This window comes from Talpa europaea (assembly GCF_964194135.1).
Source record: "Talpa europaea genome assembly, chromosome: 8".
NCBI lineage: Eukaryota > Metazoa > Chordata > Mammalia > Eulipotyphla > Talpidae > Talpa > Talpa europaea.
Genome location: NC_140075.1, coordinates 50,036,766 through 50,061,693, shown reverse-complemented (window position 1 = coordinate 50,061,693; position 24,928 = coordinate 50,036,766). Strand labels below are relative to the sequence as shown.

Genomic DNA, 24,928 nt, shown 5'->3' with positions numbered 1-24,928 from the left:
ATATATAAATGTTTTTTTTTTAAAAAAAGATTGTAATTATAAGAATTTGTCCACTGCTTCTAGGTTATTGAACTTATCAGCATATGACTGTTCTTAGTATCTTACTATCCTCTGAATTTCTGCATCTGTTTTACTTCTTTTCTAATCCTATTTGAGTTTTTTTCCTTATTTTTTTAAGTGAACTTAGAGGTTTCTCTATTCCATTTATTTTGCCAAAGAACCAGCTTTTGGTTTCATTAATTTTTTTGGACTTAAAACTCTCATTTATTTCTACTCTTATTATTCCCTTTCTTCAACTGGATTTTAGTTTTGTTTGTTCTTGTTCTTTGAGGTGGAAGACAAGGCTATTTGAGCTCTTTTTTTGTTTCTTGATATGGGCCTACATTGTGTCTGCTGTGTCCTATAAGTTCTGAATGGTTGTAATTTGTAATTTGTCTTAAGTAATTCATTGATTTCTTCTCCAATATCCTCATTAACCCTTCCTTTCAGCAGTATGTTGATTCTCCAAGCATTGGAGGGTTCTCCTGTTTGCTTTTTGTGGTTTATTCTAGTTTTGTATCTTTATGGTCAGAATATGCTTGGTATGATTTCAATGTTAAGGGATTTGTTGATAAGTGTCTTGTGACACAATATATGGTCGATCTTGGAAACTGTCCCATGTGCACTTGAGGAGAATGTGTAATCAGCTTTTTTTTTTTTTTTTTGAAGTGCAGTACTCTATAAATATTATTAGGTCCATGCGGTCTAACTCTCTTTTTTTTTAAGATTTATTTTTATTTATACAAGAGCTGGGGTACAGGCCAGAGTCGTGGGAGGGCAAGAGACAGAGCAGAGAGCAGAACAGGCAGACTGACTGAAATACACTGCTGAGGGGAGCAGCGGGCAAGGCAGGGGAGGTCTGCTGTGCCATGTGGGCAGCTCCCTAGCTGGCCGGGGATCAATCTGGTGCTGCAGAGGCTGCAGGCAGCTTCATAGTGCTGTGCATAACCCCTTGTGCCACCTGGGAGGCCCCTGCTTTAATTTCCTTTTATCCAACAGCTATTAAACAGCATATCGTTAGTCTCCATGTGGGATTCTCCATGTGGGATTCTCCCTGGCCGGCCGGGGATCGAACTCGTGCTGTGGAGGCTGCGGCCAGCTTCACAGCGCTGTGCTCAACCTGCTGCGCCACTGGGGAGGCCCTCAAAAGATTTAAAAAGATTTATTTATGCATACAAGAGCTGGGGTACAGGCCAGAGACACGGGGGGTTAGGATTCACCAAAGACAGAGTGGAGAACAGAACAGGCAGACTAACTGAAACACACTGCTGAGGGGAGCAGCGGGCAAGACAGGAGAGGGCTGCTTTGCCATGTGGGTTGCTCCCTGGCCAGCAGGGGATCGAACTTGTGCTGCAACTTGTGCTGCAACTTGTGCACGGTGCTTAACCTTTAACCTTGTGCCACCAGGGAGGCCCTGCGGTCTAAGTCTTTAAGCTATTGTGTCCCTGTTTATTTTCTGCCTAGTTGATCTGTCCATTGGTGAGAGTATGGTGTTGAAGTCCCCTTTCACATGTGTTTTTTCCAATGTCTGTTTTTAGAGTTGATAGTAATTGCCTAATACATGCCCTTGTTTAGTGAGTATACTTTGATGAGTATGTCTTCCTGATACATGTTTCCTTAATCATTACATAGTATCCATCTGTGTTTTTTTGTTACCCCTTTTTTTTTTTTAAGATTTATTTTTTGTTATCTTTTTAAACTGGAAATTATTTTGTCTAAGTATGGCTATCCCTGCCTTCCTTTTGGTCCCACTAACTTGTAGGATTATTTTCTAGCCCTTGACTGTGAGGCTATGTTTATCTTTGGAGGAAATGCTCAGGTGCATTTCCTGGAGACAAGAAAAGGCTAAATTCTACTTCCTAATCTATAATTAGGAAATCTATAAATATAATTCTGTACCTTTTAGTTGGTGAGTTCAGTCATTTGTATTTAAAATTGATATATGAAAGTCTGTTGCTGCCATTTCGTCTTTAATATTGTGGTTCTATCAATTTCCTTTTTGAGTTCTTTATATATGTTCCTCTCTTTGGTTTAGATACAAGAGCTCTTTTCAGTATTTCTGGGGGTGAGGGTCTAGTGCTTGCAAACAACACTTTTGTTAATCTGAGAAGGCCTTTATTTCTCCCTCATATCTGAAGGAGAACCTTGCAGAATAGAGTATTCTTGGATGGCAATTCTTTAAGCAGTTTGATCATGTCAGTCTATCCTTACCTGAAGTGTTTCTTCAGAGAAGTCTGATGTTAGCCTGATGATGTTATCTTTATAGGTAGCTTCTCCACCCTATTGAGGTATATTCCCTCTATATGAACTTTATTGAGAGTTTTTATCATAAATGAATATTTTGTCATGCTTTTTCTACATCTATAGGGATGGTCATATGATTTTTACCCTTCATTATGCTGATGTGGTGAATCACATTAATTTGCAGATGTTAAAGCACCCTTGCATCCTTGGAATGAAAAAAAATACATATATATATATACACACACACATATATGTATGCGTACACACATAAATCACACTAGGTCATTGTGTATGATCCTTTTAATGTATTGTTGAATTTGGTTTGTTGATGTTTTATTAAGGATTTTTGAATCTATGTTCATTAGGGATATTGTGGTGTCCTTGTTTTGTTATCAGCGTAATGCTGGCATTGTAAAATGAGTTTGGAAACATCCCGTCCTGTTTTTTGATAGTTTGAAAGGATTGTTAATTTTTTTATTGAATGTTTTTAACAGTGCCCACTGCCAAGTTTTGTCAGTGTTGTAAAAGAGAGGACCTCAGTTAGCACTTTTAGATTCAGAATGACTGGAAACCAGACTCTCAGGCAGCAGCTTTTCAAGTATACAAATGGATACTGTTATGTGGGATCCCAAGCATTAGCCCTGCTAGTCACCAGACCCAACCTGGTAGTGTTCTCTGGGCAACAGCTGAAAGTACTGGGGCTCCAGATTAGAGTATAAGGCTCCTTTCTGGGAGATACTGTAGAGCTGTAACAAAATAGAGTGGGCACAAAGATTTTTGTCCCCTGGTGTACATTCCCTGAGAGCATCTCTGCAAGCCCCCCACTACATGTATGCCAAACCTGATGCCCACCCCGAGGCTGAAATGATCATAGGCCTTTTTCACTGAAAGACTGGGGTATGTTTCAGTCTGCTGTCTGTAAAGTGCCACTCCGACTGTTACAGTCCTGTGGGCCCCAGGGACTACCAGAGACAGTGATCAAAAACACCCCCTGGGCAACAGCCACAAAAAAACATTACACCAGACACATGTAAAATGTCCCCTCGAGGAAACAGCGGTGCTCGAGAGCACGGTAGAGGGGCCTGCAAGGAGTGTGTGAAGGTGGCATCTTCAAGGGTTGGCAGGGAGGAAAAAAGTCTACAGAAAAATGAGCAAACATAAAAGATGGCACTCACAGGCTCTAGCAGAGGGAAAGCATGAGGATGATACCCACCAACTTCCCTAGGAGTATCCCAGCAGGCTCCTGCCCCAAAGGCTGACAACTTAAGATTAGCAAACTAGCCTCTTCCACATCCTCTGGCTGCTTTTTCATAGGGCTGCTTCTGAGCGGGGCCCTAGAGTGAGTGAGTCCACAGATGAGTCCTTGAAGAGACCGTCCTCCATTTGCTATATATAGTCTCCTGGGGCTCATGAACCGAGGCCCAGTGGTTTTCAAATCTAGATGTTTGGAGGGTCAGATTCAGATTATGAAGTAGGGGTGTTTCACATGGGGTTCAAAACCTTGCCAACTCGGGCAAGCTTCAGGTTTTGAGTTCCCTCCTGACTGTGGGTCGCTGCACCGGGAGTGGGATTCATGGTGAGAATGTGTCTCTGCCTGTCCTACCTGCTTTAACGCGCTTTCCTTTTTGTCTGCTCGCTGTGCAGAAGTCACTCAGCTGGGCTTTATCAGGAGACGTCGCTCCACAGGTAGCTGCAGACTCAGTGTGTGAGGGAGGCGAGCTCAGGGCCATCTTGCGCTGCCATTGTAAACCCAGCATGCTTGCATAATCGTGCCTTTGCTCCCTGATCCCCATATCTAGAACGTACATCCCACCCTTGGGCCTCTCAATTCTCACGATTTTTTTTGAGCCTTTCCCAACTTCCAGTAGATGGTGGCCCTTTTCTCTTCAACCCGGTCCTAACAGAGGATTTGCCAATTTGCTATCTTTTTTTTTTTTTTTAAGATTTATGTATGCATACAAGAGCTGGGCTGGGGTGTGGGGTGGGTGGGGTGAGAGGATTCACCAGAGACAGAGTGGGGAGCAGAACAGGCAGACTGACCAAAATACACGGTGGAGAGAGCAGCAGGGGTGACAGGAGAGGTCTGCTGCGCCATGTGGGTAGCTCCCTGGCCAGCCGGGGCTCTAACTCGTATTTGTGCTGCAGTGGCTGGCCATAGCTTGATAGTGCTGTGGCTTTAACCCCTGCACCAGGGAGGCCCCAATTTGCTATCTCATGTAAAGGATGATTCCTAGAAAGAGTATCTAGTGTCAGCCTTGATTTCCTGAAACAAATCTCAAACACTAAACCCAAATTTACAAACTGGTGATGTCCTCAGGGGCCCTGCTAAATTCCATGGTGCTAGCTGTAAAGAGAACTGACTGTAGCACAGACTGGTCGGTAATATGAATCCCTTTAGACCAATCACTATGGTGCTTGTAAGCTCTGAATCTGAAGTCACAGGAGTATTTGTTGCATCATGTAAAAAGTTGTGGTCTTGGGCCTCCCCGGTGGCGCAGCGGTTGAGCGCTGGGTTGCGAAGCTGCCCACGGCCTCTGCAGCACCGGTTCAATCCCTGGCTGCTCCCCGGCCACCGGAGGAGGGTCTCGCATGGCGCACAGACCTCTCCTGCCGCCCGCTGCTCCCCTCAGCAGTGTGCTTCAGTCCTTCTGCCTGCTCTGCTCCCGGCTATGGCTCTGGTGAATTCTCTCACCCTCCCACGCTCCTGACTGTACCCAGTGCTTGTATAAATAAATAAATAAATAAATCTTTAAAAAAAAAAACAAAAACAGTGATAGCTACACCTCCTCATCTCTGACTTGGACTCCCTTTCTTCCCTGCTTTTGTCTGATAGCTCTGGCCAAAGCCAAATGCTAAGTCAGACGTAAATGCTGTGGACGGGCATCCTTGCCTTGTTCCTGATCTTAAGGTGGAGACTTACAGTTTTTCATCAAGTATTATATTGGCGGTTGTTTTGCGGTATATGGCCTAACTTGTATTTGTGCTGCAGCGGCTGGCCATAGCTTGATAGTGCTGTGGCTTTAACCCCTGCACCAGGGAGGCCCCAATTTGCTATCTCATGTAAAGGATGATTCCTAGAAAGAGTATCTGTATTAGGCATCTTGTTTTTATCATCAACGGGTACTGAATTTTATCAAATGCTTTATCTACATCTACTGATATTATCATGACTTTAATCTTTACTTTTGTTGATGTGATCCATTATTTGATTTATGTATATGAAATCACCTTGCATTTCTGGGATAAAGTTCACCTGATCGTAATCCTTGCAATATACTATTGAATTCAATCTGCTGGTCTTTTGTTCAAGATTTTTGCATCTGTGTTCTTCAGGGTTATTGGCCTAATTTTCTCGTGCCATCTTTGTGTTACGGTGATGAAGGCATTGTAAAATGTGGCAGAGAATGTTCTCTCTGTAATTTTAAATGCAGTTGACTAAGAGGGGCATTACTTCTTTAAAGATTTAGTAAGAACTTGTTTGTAAAGCTCTCTGGTCCTGGGTTTTTATTTTTTAGAAGACATTTTAATTGCTGTTTCAATTTCCATGCTTGTGAAATTCATGTTTGTTCCTGGGTTAGTCTTGGTAGGCTATATTGATACAGAAACTTGTCTGTTCAAGGTTATCGAATTTATTGGTGTGTAGATGTTCACTGTATCTATTATGATCTTTTGTATTTCTGCACTGTGGTGATTTCTACTAGTTGTGATTCAATTAAAGCCTGTTCTCGGGCCTTCCTGATAGTACAAGAGATTAAGACACAATCTATGAAGCCATTTCGCAGCCACTGCAGCACGAGTTCGATCTCTGGCCAGGGAGGAACCCACATGGTGCAGCAGACCTCTCCTGACTCGCCCGCTGCTCCCCTTGGCGGTGTATTTCAGTGGATCTGTCTGTTCTGTTCCCCATTGTCTCTGGTGAATCCTCTCATCCCCCACACCTCTGACTTGTATCCCAGTTTGAGAGTCTGTCATCTGATGTAAAAGTCTTGCTGTTTCTGATTTTTTAGGGTTGGCATTTGCTTGCAGGACTGTCTTCCAGTCTTTAAGTCTGTGCTTGTTTTTGTTGGTAAGATGGGCTTTCTTGTAAATAGCAGGACATTGGACTTTGATTTGAAACCCATCCCACCACTCTACACCTTTTGATTGGTGAATTCAGGCCATTTACATTTAAGGTCATTATTGAGACATAAGAAAAGGCAATGCATTAATTTTTTTTTTGGTTTGAGTTTTTGTCTTCCGTTGCGGGGGGTCTTCTATTCTGTTAAGAGTTACTTCTATTAATTTTTGCTTGAGGGTTCTACCGAGGTTAGTGTGTGATGGGCTATTTGTGACACATTGGATAGCCTCATCTCTGCCTTGTTCTGATGGGTCACATTTCTCCTCCTCCATGTTAAATGATTTAGGTGTTACTCCTGTATTTATTGTTGGCTGTTTTTTGTTGCTTTATAATTATAACCCTTTAACTTCTTTCAAGTGTGGCTTGATAGGACATACTCGTTTATTTAGGTTTTGTTTTTCAGTGATGCTCCTTACTTATATTCCTCCTTCTGTCTTGAATGTTAATCTTTCAGAGTAGAGGGGTTTTGGCTGGAATTTTTTAAAGTTCTTTTCATTATTGTTAATTTTTGCATAGTATTTGATTTCTCCCCTCAGGTGTATCCCCTGTACTCCCACAATCTATCGCCACCATCCCTTATGCTCCTCTCTCGCCTGTTTTAACTCCTCTCCTTTCCCTCTCCTGTTGGATGCCCCAGATCTACAGTTTTCAAGTCTTGTCCTTTTCCTGACCCTTTGTTCAGTTTCTTTTTTCCACATATAAGTGAAACCCCCTGATATTTATCTTTTTCGTTCTGACTTATTTCATTTACCATAATCTCTCCCAGCTCCATCCATGTTGCTGCAAATGGCATAAATTTACATTTTTTGATCACTGAGTAATATTCCATTAGTATATATACGACATCTTGATCTATTCATGTTTTGGGGCGTTTAAGTTATTCCCATATCTTGGCTATTGTGAATAATGCTACAATAAAGCTAGGAATGAAAGGTTCCTTTCAAGTTAAGGTTTTTGTGTTCCTTGGGTAGATTCCTAGGAGTGGGATCATTGGGTCACATGGTAGATCCATTTTTAGTGTTTTCAAAAACTTCCACACACCCTTCCATAGTGGCTGGACCAGTTTACATTCCCATCAGCAATGTAAGAGGGTTTCTTTTTCACCAAATCCTCACCAGCATTTGTTGTTTCTAGTTTTGTTTTGTTTTAAATATGGGCCTTTCTCACAAGTGTGAGGTATCTCACTGTGGGTTTTTTGTTGTTGTTGTTGTTATTTTTAAAGATTTATTTTATTTATACAAGAGCTAGGGTACAGGCCAGAGGCACAGGGGGTTAGAGGATTCACCAGAGACAGAGTGGGGAATAGAACAGGCAGATCGACTGAAATACACTGCTGAGGGGAGCAGCGGGCAAGACAGGAAAGGTCTGTCGCGCCATGTGGGACTCTCCCTGGCCAGCAGGGAATTGAACCCGCACTACAGAGGCTATGAACAGCTTCACAGCACTGCGCTCAACCTACTGTGCCACTGGGGAGGCCCTCACTGTGGTTTTTTGATTGGCATTTCCCTGATAAAGTGATGTTAAGCATTTTCTCCTATGCCTGTTGGCCATTTGCATTTCTTCTTTAGTTCCTGCCCGTTTTTTGATTAGTTTGTTTTTGTTGAACTGTGTAAGCTCTTTGTAGATTTTTAATATCAGTCCCTCATTCGATGTATATGGTGTGCAGATATTTTCCCGCCTCAATAGCGTTTCTGTTTTGGTTGCTGTCTTCTTTCTTGTACAGAAGCTTTTTAGCTTGATGTAGTCCCAGCTGCTTATATTTCCCTTTGTTTTCCTTGCTTGTGGAAACAAGTCCTCAAAGATGTTTCTGAGGTTTATGTCATGGAGTGCTTTGCCTGTTTTCTATATATTTTATGGTGTCAGGTCTTACATCCATGTCTTTTATCCTTTTTGAGTAGATTTTTGTGTATGGGGTGAGATAGTTTAGTTTCATTCTTTTGCATGTTGCAGCCCAGTTTTCCCAGCATCATTTATTGAAGAGGTTTTCCTTGTTCCAGTGTGTATGCGCTCCTTTGCAATAGATTAGTTGACAATATATGTGTGTTTTTATTTTGGAGCTTTCTATTCCATTGGCTTCTGTATCTGTTTTTATTATTATGACTTTGTAGTATAGTTTGAAGTCTGGGAGTGTAATAACCTCATTCTTCTTTTTAATCTGGAGAGCTTTGGATATTCTGGTGTTTTTGTGGTTCATTTCTTTGAAGAATGCCATTGAGATTTTTATTGGAATTGCAATGAATCTGTAAACTGCTTTGGGTAGGATGGCCATTTTGATAATGTTAATTGTTCTGACACACAAGCAGGGAATTTGACTCCATTTCTTTGTATCTTCTATTTCTTTTAACAATGTTTTATAATTTTCCTTGTATAGGTATTTCACCTCCTTTGTAAGGTTTATTTCCAGGTATTTGATATTTCTTTTGGAGGAAAAGAAAATCCCATTTACAATTTTACCAAGACTTTATGTATATGAGAGCTGGGGTGTAGGCCAGAGGCACGGGAGGATGGGGGTGAGAGGATTCGCCAGAGACAGAGTGGGGAGCAGAACAGGCAGATCTACTGAAATACACTGCTGAGGGGAGCAGTGGGCAGGACAGGAGAGGTCTGCTGAGCCATGTGGGTCAGCTCCCTGGCCAGGGATTGAACTCGTGCTGCAGTGGCTGCAGATAGCTTCATGGCACTGAGACTTAACCCCTTGCGCCACCAGGGAAGCCCTGGGATGGTTTTCTTCCTCTTCAGACCGATTGTTTGCATACAGGAAGGCTACTGATTTTTATAACCTGCCACTCAACTGAACTGGCTTACTGTTAGATAATTTTTCTGTGGATTTTTTTTTAGGGTCCTCTCTATTATCTTATCATCTGCAAACAATGGTAGTTTTATTTCTCTCCCAATTTGGATTCTTTTTGTGTCTTTCTCTTGTCTAACTTCCCTAGCTAGGACTTCCAGTATTATATTGCAAAGAAGTGGTGAGAGTGGACACCCTTGTCTTGTTCCAGATCTTAATGGAAAGGCTTTCAGCTTTCCACCCTTGAGAATGTTGCTAGCTATGGGTCTGTCATATATGGCTTTTATTATGTTATGTTCCTTTTATCTAAAGTTTTTTCAAAATCCTTCATCTTAAGTGAATGTTGAACTTAATCAGATGCTTTCTCAATATATCTACTGATATGATCACGTGGTTTTTATTTTTCTTTTTGTTTATGTGGTAAACTATGTTAACTGATTTTTGGATGTTGAACTATCCTGCGTCCCTGGAATAAATACCACCTGGTCATGATGTATAATCTTTTTTGATGCATTGTTGGATTCAGTCTGCTAGGACTTTGAGGATTTTAGCAGCCATGTTCATTAGGGAGAGTGGTCTGTAGTTTTCTTTTTTGTGTGTTTTCTTTGTTTGGTTTCGGTTCTAGTGTGGTGTTGGCCTTGTAAAATGTATTTGGTAGTATTGGTTGGAAATTTTTTTAAGTACTTTAGATATATCCTGCCATTTCCTTTGGCTTGCAGTACTTCTAGTAACAAGTCTGTGGACAGTCTGACTGGTATTCCCTTATAAAGTTACCCATTTTTCTCTTGATGTTTTCAGTATTCTGTCCTTATTGTTGGCTTCCAAAAACTTTAATGTATCTTGGTTATGTTCTGTGCTGTGCTTACCAGAGTTGTCCCATGTCAGCTTTCATCCCTAGGCTATTTGTGAGCACTCCATGCAGCACTGGGCAAAGACTGGAGTTGCTATGGGGTCATTAGCCAGGGGCTGCTCTTTTTTCCAGCACAGAGCCTTATCCTGGGGTGTTTGCTCCTGTTATTAACAGGTGCTTAATCTCTGGTTTATGCAAGTGTTCATTTGTCGTCTTGGTTTTGGCCCTGAGGTTTAGGGTGGCAAGCGTTTTGAATATTCCAGTCTGACCTTCAAGTATTAGCCTCTTCTCTGAGGAGACACTGGTAATCTGACCTATTTCTCCACACTGGTTCAGGCTCCAGTTAGGCAATAAGAAGAGTCAGTGATCCTTGCCCTGCACTTCCTGCGGCTCTCCTACTGTGCACGAGAGTCAGCACTATGCTGGATAAAGAGCCCCAGTGTTGGTGTGTACCTCTGAGTCAGCAACTACAGGGTGTTCCTCACAGCAGTCCTGCTGTGGGTTTCACTGTCCCAGTATCAACACAGTTCACTTAAAATTTCTGCTGGAGTGTTGTTCCGACTGTGTGATATGGCCGTCCTAGTTGTGACTATATGGCGGAAGTAAACTTGGTGTTTTTTTTTTTTTTAAGATTTTTTTTTTTTTAATAGAGGCATGTTTTTTTATTTATTTGTTTGTTTTGTTTATACAAGCACTGGGTACAGTCAGAAGCACGGGAGGGTGAGAGAATTCACCAGAGCCAGAGCGGGGAGCAGAGCAGGCAGAAGGACCGAAGTACACTGCTGAGGGGAGCAGCGGGCAGCAGGAGAGGTCTGCGCGCCATGTGGGACCCTCCTCCGGTGGCCGGGGATCAAACTGGCACCACAGAGGCCGCGGGCAGCTTCGCAACCCAGCGCTTATACTCGGTGTTTTCACTGCCACTGTCTTGCTGGATTCTAACTTGTCCTACATCATTTTACATGAGGCACTTAAGTTTCCTCAGATTTGGGTATCTGTGAGGGGTCCTGGCACCAACCCACCAGATACCAAGGGATGACTATAGTAAGGTTTCACTTAGATGAAGCACTTAGAATAGCAAGTTCATAGATAAAGTAGAAGTTACTGAAGCTAAGGGAGAATAGGTATAGAGTTTAAGGCTAAAAACGTTCTGAAAATAGTAGTGATAATTGTATGATATGGTGAATATACTGAATTATATACTTAAAATTTACCACGTTGATAGTGTTTATATTTAAATTACTGAACATCAACATATACTGGAAACTTTCCTGGGCAGGCAAGAATGCCCACTGAGATGCTATCACTCCGCCTCCCCCTCTCATTAACCAGACAATTGTTAAGATTCAACACACTGTTCCAAGTGTCTCCCCAGTCACACAACACATACGCAGAAGCAAGTCAACTGCAGGCAGCCTTTCTTCCTATACTGAACTTGCAGTGAACCACTCCCCTGTGTGTGTGGCAGCATGCAGTCATTTAGAGGGGGTTACTAACAAGTTCCTAGGTGGTATCCTAAGTCTCCTTTGGTAACTATTTAGAACCTTTCTAAATTTCAGGAATTTGACTCCCTTCAAAGTATTGAGATTGCCAAAGAATACATGAACATTTCATAGCAACTCATTTGCAGTTGAGACCAATGCAAAATGCATAGAAATACTGGCCTGCTTTCTAGTGTCTTCTCACTGCCATGAAACTAGTAGGTATGTCGGTAGCCACTTTGGCAACTCCTGCCATTTTCAACAAGCAGGTCTCAGACAACTTGTCACCACTGCATCAAAAGGGCAGAATACTAGTGTGCTTGTGAGTAGCCTCTAGGGAATTTTAATAAAAAAGCAGCACTGTAAATCTTGTCTGGATAGGCAGAGAACTGTTGCCACACTACCACCATCAATCTCCATATATATTTTAAAAAGCTGCTTTCACTTTCTTAAAATATAGTGATGTCTATTTATAATGATTTCTAAGAGCTAAAATAATTCACTTCTGTCTTTTTATAAAATGTTTTAAATAAAAACATCCTTAGTCATGGTATTTCTGAACAGCTACCATGTAAGGGATGGTTTAGTTTCCTTTCTATGGTCTTCTGAATTAGCCCAATTTCCATCTCTATCATGTTAAGCATTTACTTATGATTTATTTTAATTTATGTATACAAGAGCTGGATTGTAGGCCAGAGGTGTGGGGAGCAGAACAGGCAGACTGACTGAGATACCTTGCTGCGAGGAGCAGCGGGCGAGACAGGAGAGGTCTACTGTGCCATGTAGGTCAGCTCCCTGGCCGGAGATCGAACTCATGCTGCAGTGGCTGCTGATAACTTCATAGTGCTAGGTCTTAACCCCTTGCTCCACCACGGAGGCCCTTAACAGTCTTACAGATGTTAAATCATTGCATTTATTTTTCTAACTCTCATACTTTGCCCCAGTACTTTTTACATTTTCATATACTGCAAAAACTTGTTTCAAGTTTTCTACTTTGTCTTTTACCATTATGCAGTTACATTTGTAATTTCTTCCTTAATGGGTGATATATTTATATCTCCCCAGAAACAAAATCAAAAGGATATGATCCTATAGTGTTCATATTAAACACTGAAACCTCAAATTTGGGGGAAAATATATGTCTCCCTAAATGAATTTATTTAGAGTAACACAATTTATTTTGTCATCATAAATTCCCACCTCTATCCTGGCTCCTTTATCTAATGAAGATTTTTAGTCCTTTTAAGAATTTGTGCTTACAGAGGAACTTTTGAACAAATTAGAATATATTTAGGGAGTCATCTGATTTGAAAAGTGACATAGCTCTGTTAATAAAGGACAGATTAAAATGAATAAAATTATTTCTTATTCAATATACTTTTCTTTTTATTTATGCATGCAAGAGCTGGGATACAGGTCAGAGGTGCGGGGAGTGAGAGGACTCACCAGAGACAGAGTGGGGAACAGAACAGGCAGATTGACCAAAGTACACTGCTGAGGGGAGCAGCAGGCGAGGTCTGCCGTGCCATGTGGGGTGCCACCAGGGAGGCCCCTCTTAGTAAATCTGTTTAATTAAAAAGATTGAGGACTTTTAGAAAAGCAGGTTTCCTGGCCCATCTTGCTCTCCAGAGATTTAGTATATATTTCCTCATAATTTCCAACCAATTCTTTGAAATGTTCAAGTTATATAATCAATTTGATTGTTCCTCTTCATTATTCTTATTTCTTCGGCCTTGTCCCTCACTAGGCTTCCCGACTAACAGAAAATCCTGAGTGCCTCACTGTTATGATGACCACTGATAGCTTTGATGGATAAGCCTCATCAAATTAAGAACATTTCTATCCCTAGTTTAAAAGTTCATAAGGTTTTTTCCCTTCTTTTAAACAGTAATAATGGATTTGGAATTTGATCAAAACCTATTTAGATATTTTGACTTCCCTTCCCTAAAGGTTTTGTTTTATTGGACTAAATCCTACTTGATCTCTGTAATATTATTGTTGTAGTATAGTACTAGATTCCATTTGCTAATATTTTGTTTAGGAGTCTTTGATCTATAATTTACATTTTTTCTTTTTGATGGCATGTTAGAACTAGGGTTATATACTTTAGCTTCTCATTATGCATACTTTAAATAACTTCAAATTCCAAAGGTCTTTTTCACCATTACCTTTCCCTTTTAAATGGAAAATAAGCTTAACAATTACAGATCCAAAGAACACACAAGTATTTTCTTCCAAGCAGACTACTAACCTCATATCTTCCATTTAATAAGGACACAGGCATATCAATCAACTAAAATTCATCATACTCTGGATGTCCAAGAAAGTAGTGCCCTTAACTGCCTGTAACTTCTCATTTTTAAAAAAATCACTGTTGTCTACTTCCAGCTAACAGTAAGCACTTTAACAAAATTAGAATCAAATCTGAGAATACAGAAGGCATGTGTCCAGTCCAGTCAAACGCTAAACACCTGAGGATGGTCTAAGGCCCCTAAAGCTAATACCAATCACATCAGATTTCAGTGAGTCAAATCCTTTTGTTACCTTTCTTGTAGTAGCAACCAACCACCTAAGCCATGTAACATACTCTCCTCCTGGACAGGCCAAAGAAAGTAAAGTCTCATCATGAAAGCATTCTTGGATAGGTAAGAAGCCAGCAATTATATGATCAATTCCAGATGGGGAGACAGGACGGAAACCTGAGGAAATCTGATTCTGAGTCTTATAATCAAAGATTATCTAGACTTACTGGCTTTTGTTAAACGTCAGTAAAAATGTGTGTGTATGTATATATAGAGAGAGACCAGACCTATTTTGTTTTTATAAATGTCGATAATACTGTTCTGACCCGAGAAATTAGAGAGCCTCAAGATAAGTAATTTCTTACTGATTTCCTTTCTAAATAATCAAATTATCTTTATACTTTTAATGCTTGACCTACTATCTCTGGCAGGTATTTTTATTAAATATCCAAAAACATTCTAAGACATTCAGGTTTGACTTCTGTTAAGTTATAACACAATGCATTATAGCTATTAACATATCATGTGTTGATGGAGCTTATAAATCTATTCAGGTATTATAGAGGGAGGGAAAAAACTATAACGTTAAACTGTCATTACCTCGTAATGAACAAACTGGTCCATTTTCTTGATTCTTAGAGCGCTTATTTCTGAACTGACTTGGAATATCTAAAGAAAGGTCTTGAAATGAAATAGGAAAAGAGCTGTTAAAAGCATATAACCACAATTAAGTAATTTCAAAATTTAAGATTTCTTTATTTACTGTCTTAACATTAAAATTATTTAATAAAAAGTCTTACCTAGGAATGGATCAAACTTTCTAGATTCTGTTCCACATATGAGGCAGTTAACCTCATTTTGAAGGATGCCTCCAAATATAGCCGTGACAACTGTAGATGCTCCGTTTCTAAAGAAAATCACCAGAGGAAAACATCTCAGTACAAAATTGAACTTTTTTTTTAAAGATTTATTTTATTTATACAAGAACTGGGGTACAGGCCAGATGCGCAGGAGGGTGAGAGGATTCACCAGAGACAGAGCAGGGATCAGAACAGGCAGACTGACGAAACACTGCTGAGGGGAGCAGCGGGTGACACAGGAGAGGTCTGCTCGCCATGTGGCCTGCTCTGAGGCCGGCAGGGATCAAACTGGCACTGCAGAGGCCGTGGACAGCCTCACAGTGCTGCACTCAACCGCCTGCGCCACCAGGGAGGCCCAACAAACAAAATTAAACTTCTAAAGGTAATTCACTTAGGGGAAATACATATCTCATTTACATTACCAAAAAAAAAAAAAATTCAAACCTAAGTAGACTAAAATGAAATGAACAGGTTTATTGAGTCTTGGACTGGCCTTCCCCAAACCCACTGCTTTCTCTAAAAGTAACTGGTCATTGGCCATCACTAACAAATGCATCATGTACATGCCTGTGCAGCAGAACAAGAGGATGTCCCCAAATATATCCCCAGAAATGAGGAAACTGCATTATACTGGAATCTTTGCAAGGCCTCTCATACTATAGGGAGCTGTCAAATTACTCTCAACAACAACCTCAATTAGAGATAGTTTTTTAGGTGGTCGGCTGACTGATTAGGGGAAAAAGAGGTAAAGAACTTAATAACATGTTACCAGTTACTAGTAGCTATGACTGCACAATTGAATTGCTGGATGTTACTATGATTAAGGCTTTTTAAAAGCTCACATAAGGGGGCCTCCCTGGTGGCGTAGGCGACTGCACAATTGAATTGCTGGATGTTACTATGATTAAGGCTTTTTAAAAGCTCACATAAGGGGGCCTCCCTGGTGGCGTAGGCGGTTGCGTGCAGTGCTGTGAAGCCGTCTGCAGTCTCTGCAGTGCCAGTTCGATCCCCGCTGGCCTCTGAACAACCCGATTAAAGCTTTTTTAAAAGCTCACATAAGGGAACCTCCCTTAAGGGAACCTCCCTGGTGGCTCAGGCAGTTGAGTGCAGCGCTGTGAAGCTGTCCGCAGCCTCTGCAGTGCTGGTTACTATGATTAAGGCTTTTTAGAAGGGGGCCGCCCTAGTGGCGCAGGCAGCTAAGCGCAGCGCTGTGAAACTGCCCAACAACCTCTGCAGTGCCGGTTCGATCCCCGCCGGCACTGGAGCAACCCAATTAAGGCTTTATTAAAAGCTCACATAAGGGAGCCTCTGCAGTGCTGGTTACTGCAGCACTTTAAGGCTGAGCAGCAGCACTGCAAAGCTGTCCACAGCCCCCGCAGTGCAGGTTCGATCCCGGCCTCGGCGGAGCAGGCCGTCCTGTCCGTCTGTCTGCCCGCCCTGCCCCTGGTGAATCCTCATCCTGCTGCGCATCTGGCTTGTACCCCAGCGCTTATATACATAGATCCTTTTTTTAAAAAAAGCTCACATAAAACAATACTGTAAATACCTTTCTTATTGAGATCTAGAACACACTTTAAGGACAACAAAAAGCGAATTGTCCTCTCAGGTTCGTCGGGTGTTAAACAAGATTATCTTATCTCAGGTGTGAAGATGAAATAAGGTATATATGTAAAAAGAAAAATACCGGATGGTCTCACTCATAGCAGGAATCTAGAAAACTCAAAGGGACCAGGAAAATGAATAACTATAAGAAAGTGAAAATCAAAATCAACAAAAAACTATGAACCAGAGTCACACAGTGGGGGGTGGGGAGGGATTGGGGTCAAAATAAGGGGGTTGCAATTGTATGGGGATTATAAAAATAAAATTTATTGTAAAAAAAAAAAAGTATATATGTATATTACTTTTCAAAAAGAAAGCCCTTACAAGCATATTAGTATTAGGATAAACACCTGCTCCCCCGTATATATAATTTGAACATGTAAACCATTCTTTTTGATGGTTGCATAACATGCATAACAAAGAGTACTTAGTACTTTCCATTTTTTAAATAAATTAACCCTCACAGCCAGCTTTGTGAAGTGGAATCATTTATCCCCCATTTCACAGACCAGGAAGCTGATGTCCAAAGACTAGTAACTTGATCCAAGGTCACACAACTGGTCTGTTCTGAGCAGCTGCTCTTAACGTGATACTGCTCCTCTTAATTTAACCAATAAATTAACCAAAATAACCAATTATTTTGTTTGCTATCAACAGTACTATGATGAACACTTACATATTAACCTTTGTGCACTTAGGCAGTTACTGAATCAGTAAATGCTCTTTTATGCTAGCAGCAATTTGTTGTGGTTTCTGTCATTTGCAGTCAATAACAATACACTAAACTGTACTTTCTAAGCTGCTCCAAATTAAGACTGCTGCAATGGTAAGACAGACAAAACATACCCAGGCAATTCTATTATTTAAAAGTTTGCTTCCTCTTCTAGGAAAGGGCTTAATTCCTCACCAGCAAAAGAAATACATTGCAGCATTTTTTTTTTTTCTAAATCTTAAGCTATAAACAAAAAGATACACTGGGAACTGTTAGACATAATGACATTTCAGGTTCTGATATCCTGCTATAGGATATACCCCCCAAAATATCTATTGACAATAGAGATTATGACTGATCCTTTCACACTAAAGTTCACATACAATGCTGGCTTTAATTAAAAATGCAAGCTTTTATTAAAAAGCAGTATATTGAAGCTTCATATAGTTCTTTTAAAATTTCTTCCTCTGAGAAAAGTGTACTAAATCAATCCTTGCCTCAGTGATGTGTATTAAGATTAGTATACTACTACTTACTTTAAATACTAGCTACTTAGACTTATGCTGTTGGGTGTCTTCATAAAGGCATTAATGATCTGTGTACTAAAAAGGACCAATCTGCCACTTATGTCTACCATATTACCACCTCCAACTTCAGTAGGGTTATTTTGCGCAAGTAAACACAAATATTCAGATTTTTTTTTTCTAGTTTTAGCAAATATCCTGAAATGCCTATTCCAATGAATTTCAGGAAATGTGATTTTTGATATTTGATTTTTTTCTCATCCTAACTCACTAATGGAACTTGCAATTAAGTCTTCAAAATATCATGAAAGCATATGGAATACTGAAAATTCATTAGTTATTAAAAACATCCTATGAATATTACAATGGGACTCTATGAGGGTGTCCTGGGCCTCCTATAAAATACTAAGAGCATATATACCTCCTCATTCACACAGCCTATCCTTGAGAGAGTCCAGTTTGATAGTCTTTGTGTATGAATATGCTATCATAAAATGAAAAAAACAAAGTTTCTTTAAATTTGGTGCTCGCAATAAGAACAATTCTACCGGGTCAGAGGTCTTCCCTTTCTGTACTGGACTCTAAATGGAAACACAGCTACTAGGAACTGGCAAGGCCAGATTTCCTATGAGTCTGCTTTACCATTAAAAAGACCTTATCTTACTAAATCAAATTTAGGCAATTCTACAGTGGTCCCTAAATATTATTCTTTTTCCCTTTGGGGTTTTTGTTTTGTAAATCCCTTTTCTGCATACAAAACAAAACTTTTCAAATTGTGAACAAAGGAAACTGCACTTAACCAAAATCCAGGCTAAAATAACAGTAAAGCATCCTACCTCAATCAAAGTAAACATTCTCATCTCAATGAATGTTTTGGGATATTAAGACCTTGAAAAAGAATCGAGTAGGCTAGTTTTGTTCATACTGCGAGGTCAGAAAATATTCTGAGAACCTACAAATGCTTGATTTCTTAAGTAACAAACTTTAAGGAAGTTCAAGTCCAAAATGAAAATTCATGTTCAAAATAAGTGCTATATTTTCAATCCCGACCCCCGATGTAAACATAAGCTGTCTGTTCTCTGGAAGGAGGCGGCAGAGACACAGCCACTTGTAGCTCAAGCACAAAAAAGCTTCAGCAAAGGTCAATACGCTCCACCTTCTAGAAATCTAATACCTACAGAAAGGTCTGATGTCTTCCTAAAAGAAAAAGAAACCATCTTACATGCAACATTTGTTACTTGCAGATAGAGTAGAATTCTCCTGCAGAATTGCTGAGAGGGAAACACCATTGAAACCGCCCTGGAGTTCCAAGTGCAGGTGGTCCAAAAGGTAGCGCATGAATTCATGGGCATCCTGTTGCTGATAGCCCCTTAAAGCAAACAGAAACAGTTTGTCACCAGAGGGCAACGCATTGGGAAAGGCTGCAGCCCTGCTCTTGGAGCACAGCAAGGCTCCCTGGCCTTTCATCCCCATTCCACATAAAATTTGTCTTACAAATTTTACTACAACTGAAGGGGCAAAAAAAAAAAGGGGGGTGGGTGGGTATGTGTGATTTGCCTAAATTCCTACAGGAAGATTATCATAGGGATCCTCCCAGGGCTCCTCCTGTCTGAGCATTACTTGAAAGTAAGTATCAGAGATGGAACTGTAAACCCCATAGCTCCTGAATGGAATCTCCCCCGTCCCACATGGTTCCTTCAGAAGACGGTCAAATGTTAAAATTTCATATCTTACCCTCACCAAAGAAAGGTCTAATTCATCAGTCTAATAAATAAATACGACTAACATTCTATACTTGTATCCTAATCTGATTCAAGACATTTTAAAAACACTTTTTTTTTTTTTATAGAGGCATGTTTTTATTTATTTATTATATTTGTTTTTTTGTTTTTTTGTTTATACATGCACTGGGTACAGTCAGAAGCGCGGGAGGGTGAGAGAATTCACCAGAGCCAGAGCGGGGAGCAGAGCAGGCAGAGGGACCGAAGCACACTGCTGAGGGGAGCAGCGGGCGGCAGGAGAGGTCTGCGCACCATGTGGGACCCTCCTCCGGTGGCCGGGGAGCAGCCGGGGATCGAACCGGCGCTGCAGAGGCCGCAGGCAGCTTCGCAACCCAGCGCTCAACCGCTGCGCCACCGGGGAGGCCCTAAAAACACTTTTTAAGATGTATTGAATTGTAAACAATTCTACTCCATCTAAAACTTGAATATCTACAGTAACAGTTTCTTTGGAACTGTCACATTAATATGGATCACTGGCAAATGAACAGTTAGTTAATGACACGTAATGACGTGTGACAGAAAATGAAGTTGGCACAGTTGGAATGTCATAGAGGTTAATGTAAATAAATCAAGTGACAATATATGAAGAATTTTCATAAAACAATGGAGGAAAAGATTTATGCCTGTATTTTGCCAGCATGGAAAGTTCTCTTTATGCAAGGTCTTCTGGGCTTCTCCAGTGGCGCAGTGGTTGAGCACCGGGTTGCGAAGCTGCCCGCAGCCTCTGTAGCACCGGTTAGATCCCCGGCTGCTCCCCGGCCACCGGAGGAGGGTCCCACATGGCGCGCAGACCTCTCCGGCCGCCCGCTGCTCCCCTCAGCAGTGTACTTCGGTCCTTCTGCCTGCTCTGCTCCCCGCTCTGGCTCTGGTGAATTCTCTCACCCTCCCGCACTTCTGACTGTACCCAGTGCTTGTATAAATAAATCAATCTTAAAAAAAAAAAACAACTATGCAAGGTCTTCTGGTCTTCAATCAAAATTTTCCCCACTCTTCCAGGCAATGTTCCTTAATCAAAATTTGTTTCAACCCAAGTGTTCCTAAGCATGTATTTCCCACAACTAAACTATTTATTATGAAAAGATCTACCTACCAATAAGAACTTAAGGTGAAATGCTAAAGTGACTCTAATTTAACTTTCTGAACTATTTAAATATCAATATATGTTCAAGTAATTCTAATAGCCATTCTTTGTAGAATAGCTATTAATGAACTTCATTTATTCTAATGAAAAAAAGTTAAAATTCAGTCATAAGGATTCAAAGTTGGTAGTTCCTTCCTACACCTTTTCTTGTAACTCAGATATTTTAGATCATATCTGAAATTTACTATACATGAAAATGTTTCATTCTCGCAACAAAATAACCTAATACCTAATCACCATCTCTCTAAGTGCATCATGAAACCAGTACTCTGTCAATTTGTATTTTCATCAAACATACCTAAAAAAACAATCTGCAAAATGTACATTAAGGAATGTTCCCTTCACCACTGGAAACATGGTTTCTGACCTACATAACCTAATGATAAATGGAATACTCAGGTGTTTTATAAGGTAAATTATGGGTTTCTGTTTCAATTTGTTTTATTTACCAAAAAACATCTGATTCTTCTAAGATTAGGCCATTCTGATTCTGACTAAAGAGACATTTATAACTCCATTTTAAAATATTGTCATAAAACTTTGACGACCTACCTGAAAGTCTTAATAAACATTAAAGATATTAAATTTCCTACTCCTACAAATCTGGGTTTCACAGTTCCCACTGTAGTCAATTAAGTTTCTCTTGATGGGTGTTCATATTAAGGAACACTGTTCACATTTGGGTGCAATGTTCATGTTTTGTATGGAAAATATTCAGCGATAGCAGCCAAACAGCTGTTTGTATATTAGTGAGGAAATGGATTTATAAAGAATCAGATGGTATATCTCTGTGACAGACCAGAATTAAAGGAGAAAAAGGAAAACAGAGGGAAGTAACAGTGGCTCCAATTTTAACATTGCTCTTAATCTTCACTCATGTGTCACCTTGGATAAAGGTTACCTCTTTCTCCTGAATGCCTACACATACTCTGTTTTGATGATGTTATGAGAAGTAATCATTGGAGAGCACATTGCAAATATAGAAATTCTAAAAGATCATAAAGTATTCCTTCTGAATGAGGGACACTGCGGAGGCACAATGCACAGGATCACAACAGCAACTGTCTCTTCACAACAAAACAATTTTTGGCACAAGGAAGCGGGCCATATATACCCAAATCTGAAAGAAATTTTCCAATAATCAAAGAAAACATTACTTTGTACCTGACTTCAGTGTGAAAAGCATATATTCCAAATAATGAAACAGACACCACATAATACATACATACACACAAGCACTGTGTGATGCCCCAGCCGGGATAAATGTGACATAAATCTGTGCATTGGACAATTCTTGTTTTGGCGGTACTCATCCATAATGTGCAAAATAGCAAAAGACCACTATCGAATAGGATATATCTCATCATAATTAAGTTCTGTAACTCTAGAACAAACTTCTAAAACACCTAGAACACACTAACATTTTAGGTATCTGTTCATGTTTAAAATATCAAGATTCATGAAAATTCCTATCCAGTATGTAGTACCAATCATGGCTGAATTTCTTCAAGGCAAAAAGACCAAATATAATGATAAAAATAATGTCATACACAAACACAAAAAATAGCATAGTATTTTTTAAAGTTCTCTATTAATACCCCAAAATACTGTTAAAATAGCACATGTAAATTACTGTCTATAGAGATTTTTTTATATTTCCTAAAGAGCCATATTATACAAGAGCTAGCAAACTTAAAGTCATTTCAATAATGTATCTACTCATCATTTTTAAACAATTACCAAAACTGATTTTAAAAAACAAAACTGTTATGAAAGTCAAGGCAAATATGTTAAACTGGGGTGTACATGAAAGTACCAACAGCACATACATTGTATGAGGAGCAATGGAATAAATTCCCATGACCAGATTTGAACTGTTAAGAGGCTTTCCTGGAGAGTGTTAGCATTAAGCTGGATCCTAAAGAAAGAAGTGGGGACTACAAAGCAAATACTGTACACAAGAAGGCAAATGACAAAGAGGCAACAGGAAAAAATCATGTTAAGTTAAACAAGAAGTAATAAAAACTAGCATAAGGCTATCAGCATTACAAACACAAATATCCTATGATGCAGTAATTCTTCTTTTAAATACTAGCCCATGTATGCTTGAGACTATTGGCTACAGCACTGTTTAGAACAACCAAAGATTTGACAGAACCTACATAACCAGTGGCAGGAGACTATTACATAAAATATAATAAAGCCATAAAATGTGGAATACTTGCAGCTATGAAACAGACTACATTAGCTATATATTCCCACAGTATCACTGAAAGGAGACACAAAAATCTAGTAAATATGGTTAGCCTGGAAAGCAAAATGAAAGGTTGGGAATAGAGTAAAAGAAAACACTTTCATTGCATATCTTTACACCTTTTGAAATTTGGAACCATGTGTATATTACCTACTTAAGTATAGCTTTATTTTTATGAAAAAGAAAAGGAATGGACAGGCACACTAGGAAGCCACAAGAAATGTATTGATATTTATGTTGGTAAGGTCAAACTTCAGGAATAGTTTCCCCACCAGGTAAAAGCCTGTTATGGATATGATTTCCATATCCAAAGTTGTTGACTATATTTAGAGTATTTCTTTCTTTCTGCATTATTTAATAACTGAAAAGTTGTACCCACAACTACACACATTTTTGTATTTCAGAATCCTCATATTTTATTCCAAGAGATCAGATTCCCTAGACATTCTTATGTTAATCAAGATTAAGTCAAAGAAAATGGACTTCATATACAAAAACATTTACTTTGGGATTATAAATATAACAGAAACATAATTCAAGGTTCACATGCTTTCACGCATGCATGTTATAAGAACTTTACCCTACACACATTATAAGAATAGTAGCTATAAATACAGAGGGGAAAATTTCTAGCAATACAGGGCTTATATTAAAAAAATTCATCTAAACAATCTAACTTTATACCTTAAGGAACTAGAAAAACAAATGAAACTAAAAGCCACAGAGGGAAGGAAATAACAGAAATTAGAAATAAAAGACAGTAAATTTATCTATGAAACCAAAAGCGGTTTTTGTTTTGTTTTTTTAAAAGACAAGCCTCTAGCTGGGCTAAGGGGAAAAAAGAAATTCTAACAAACAGAATCATAAATGAAAGCAAAGTTAAAAAAATCAAAAATACAGAGGATACAGACTACTATGAACATCTTTATGTCAACAAATTGGAAAATCTAGAAGAAATCATGAATTCTTAGAATTGTTAAGATTGAATCAGGAAGAAATAGAAAATGTGAACAGACCAATTACAAGCAAGGAAATTGAAACAATAATCAAAGTAAAAAATCTCATGATCCTATCAATAGATGCAAAGAAACCATTTAACAAGATCCAACACCCATTTATGATGAAAATGCTCAATAAAACGGGCACAGAAGAAACATAACCTCAACATAATAAAGGCCATTCACAGCAAATCCAAAGCTAATATCATACTGAATGGTGAAAGCTTCTCCTCTGAGATCAGGTACAAAACAAGGATGTCACTCTCATGACACTACTACTCCACACACATAGTATCAGAAATCCTAGAGAGAGGAATTAGACAAGAGAAAGAAAGAAAAGGAGTCCAATTGGAAAAGAAGAAAAACTCCCTCTTTTCAGATGAAATAATGATACACATAGACAACTCCAAAAGACTACTAAAAACCATTAGAAACAATGAATCAGTACACTAAAATGGCAGACCACAAACTTAATATCCTGTTGTATTCCTATGTGTAAGCAACACATTTTAGGGGAAAGAAATAAAAAATAATGATCTCATTTACAATCACATCAAAAAGAATTAAATACCTAGTAAGGGTAGTTTGCATGTGACTGTCCAGTTTTCCCAACACCATTTGTAAAGACACAAGGACATGGAAAGATATTCCATGCACATGGATTGGAAGCATTAACATTGTTAAAATGACTATATTACCCAAAGCAATATACAGATTTAATGCAATCCCTATCAAAATTCCAGTAGCTTTTTTCAAGGAAATAGAGCAAACGTTAGTAAAATTTATACAGAACCACAAAAGACCCTGACAGTGAAAACAATGATGACAAAAAGGAGATATTACATTCCCAGACTTCAAATTATACTACAAAGCAATAGTAATCAAATGATATGGTATTAAAATAGATGCACAGGTCAATGGAATGGAATTAAGAGTCCAGAAATAAGCCCATATTTATATGGACAGTTAATTTAAGACAAAGGAGTCAAGAACAAACAATGGAGTAAGAGGGCTTCTC

General features: G+C 39.4%; 1 protein-coding gene across 3 annotated transcripts in view; it reads right to left on the bottom strand.

Moving 5' to 3' along the window:
- The window catches only part of USP3 (ubiquitin specific peptidase 3), a gene marked incomplete at both ends in the record, with an annotated part of 89,943 nt that overhangs the window by 10,460 nt on the left and 54,555 nt on the right, over positions 1-24,928 (bottom strand). For all 3 annotated transcript variants that reach the window (XM_084239483.1, XM_084239484.1, XM_084239485.1), the window contains 3 exons: positions 14,639-14,719; positions 14,839-14,945; positions 18,959-19,105. In XM_084239483.1, coding sequence (XP_084095609.1) covers positions 14,639-14,719; positions 14,839-14,945; positions 18,959-19,105 — 335 coding nt within the window. The remainder of the gene's footprint in view (positions 1-14,638; positions 14,720-14,838; positions 14,946-18,958; positions 19,106-24,928) is intronic.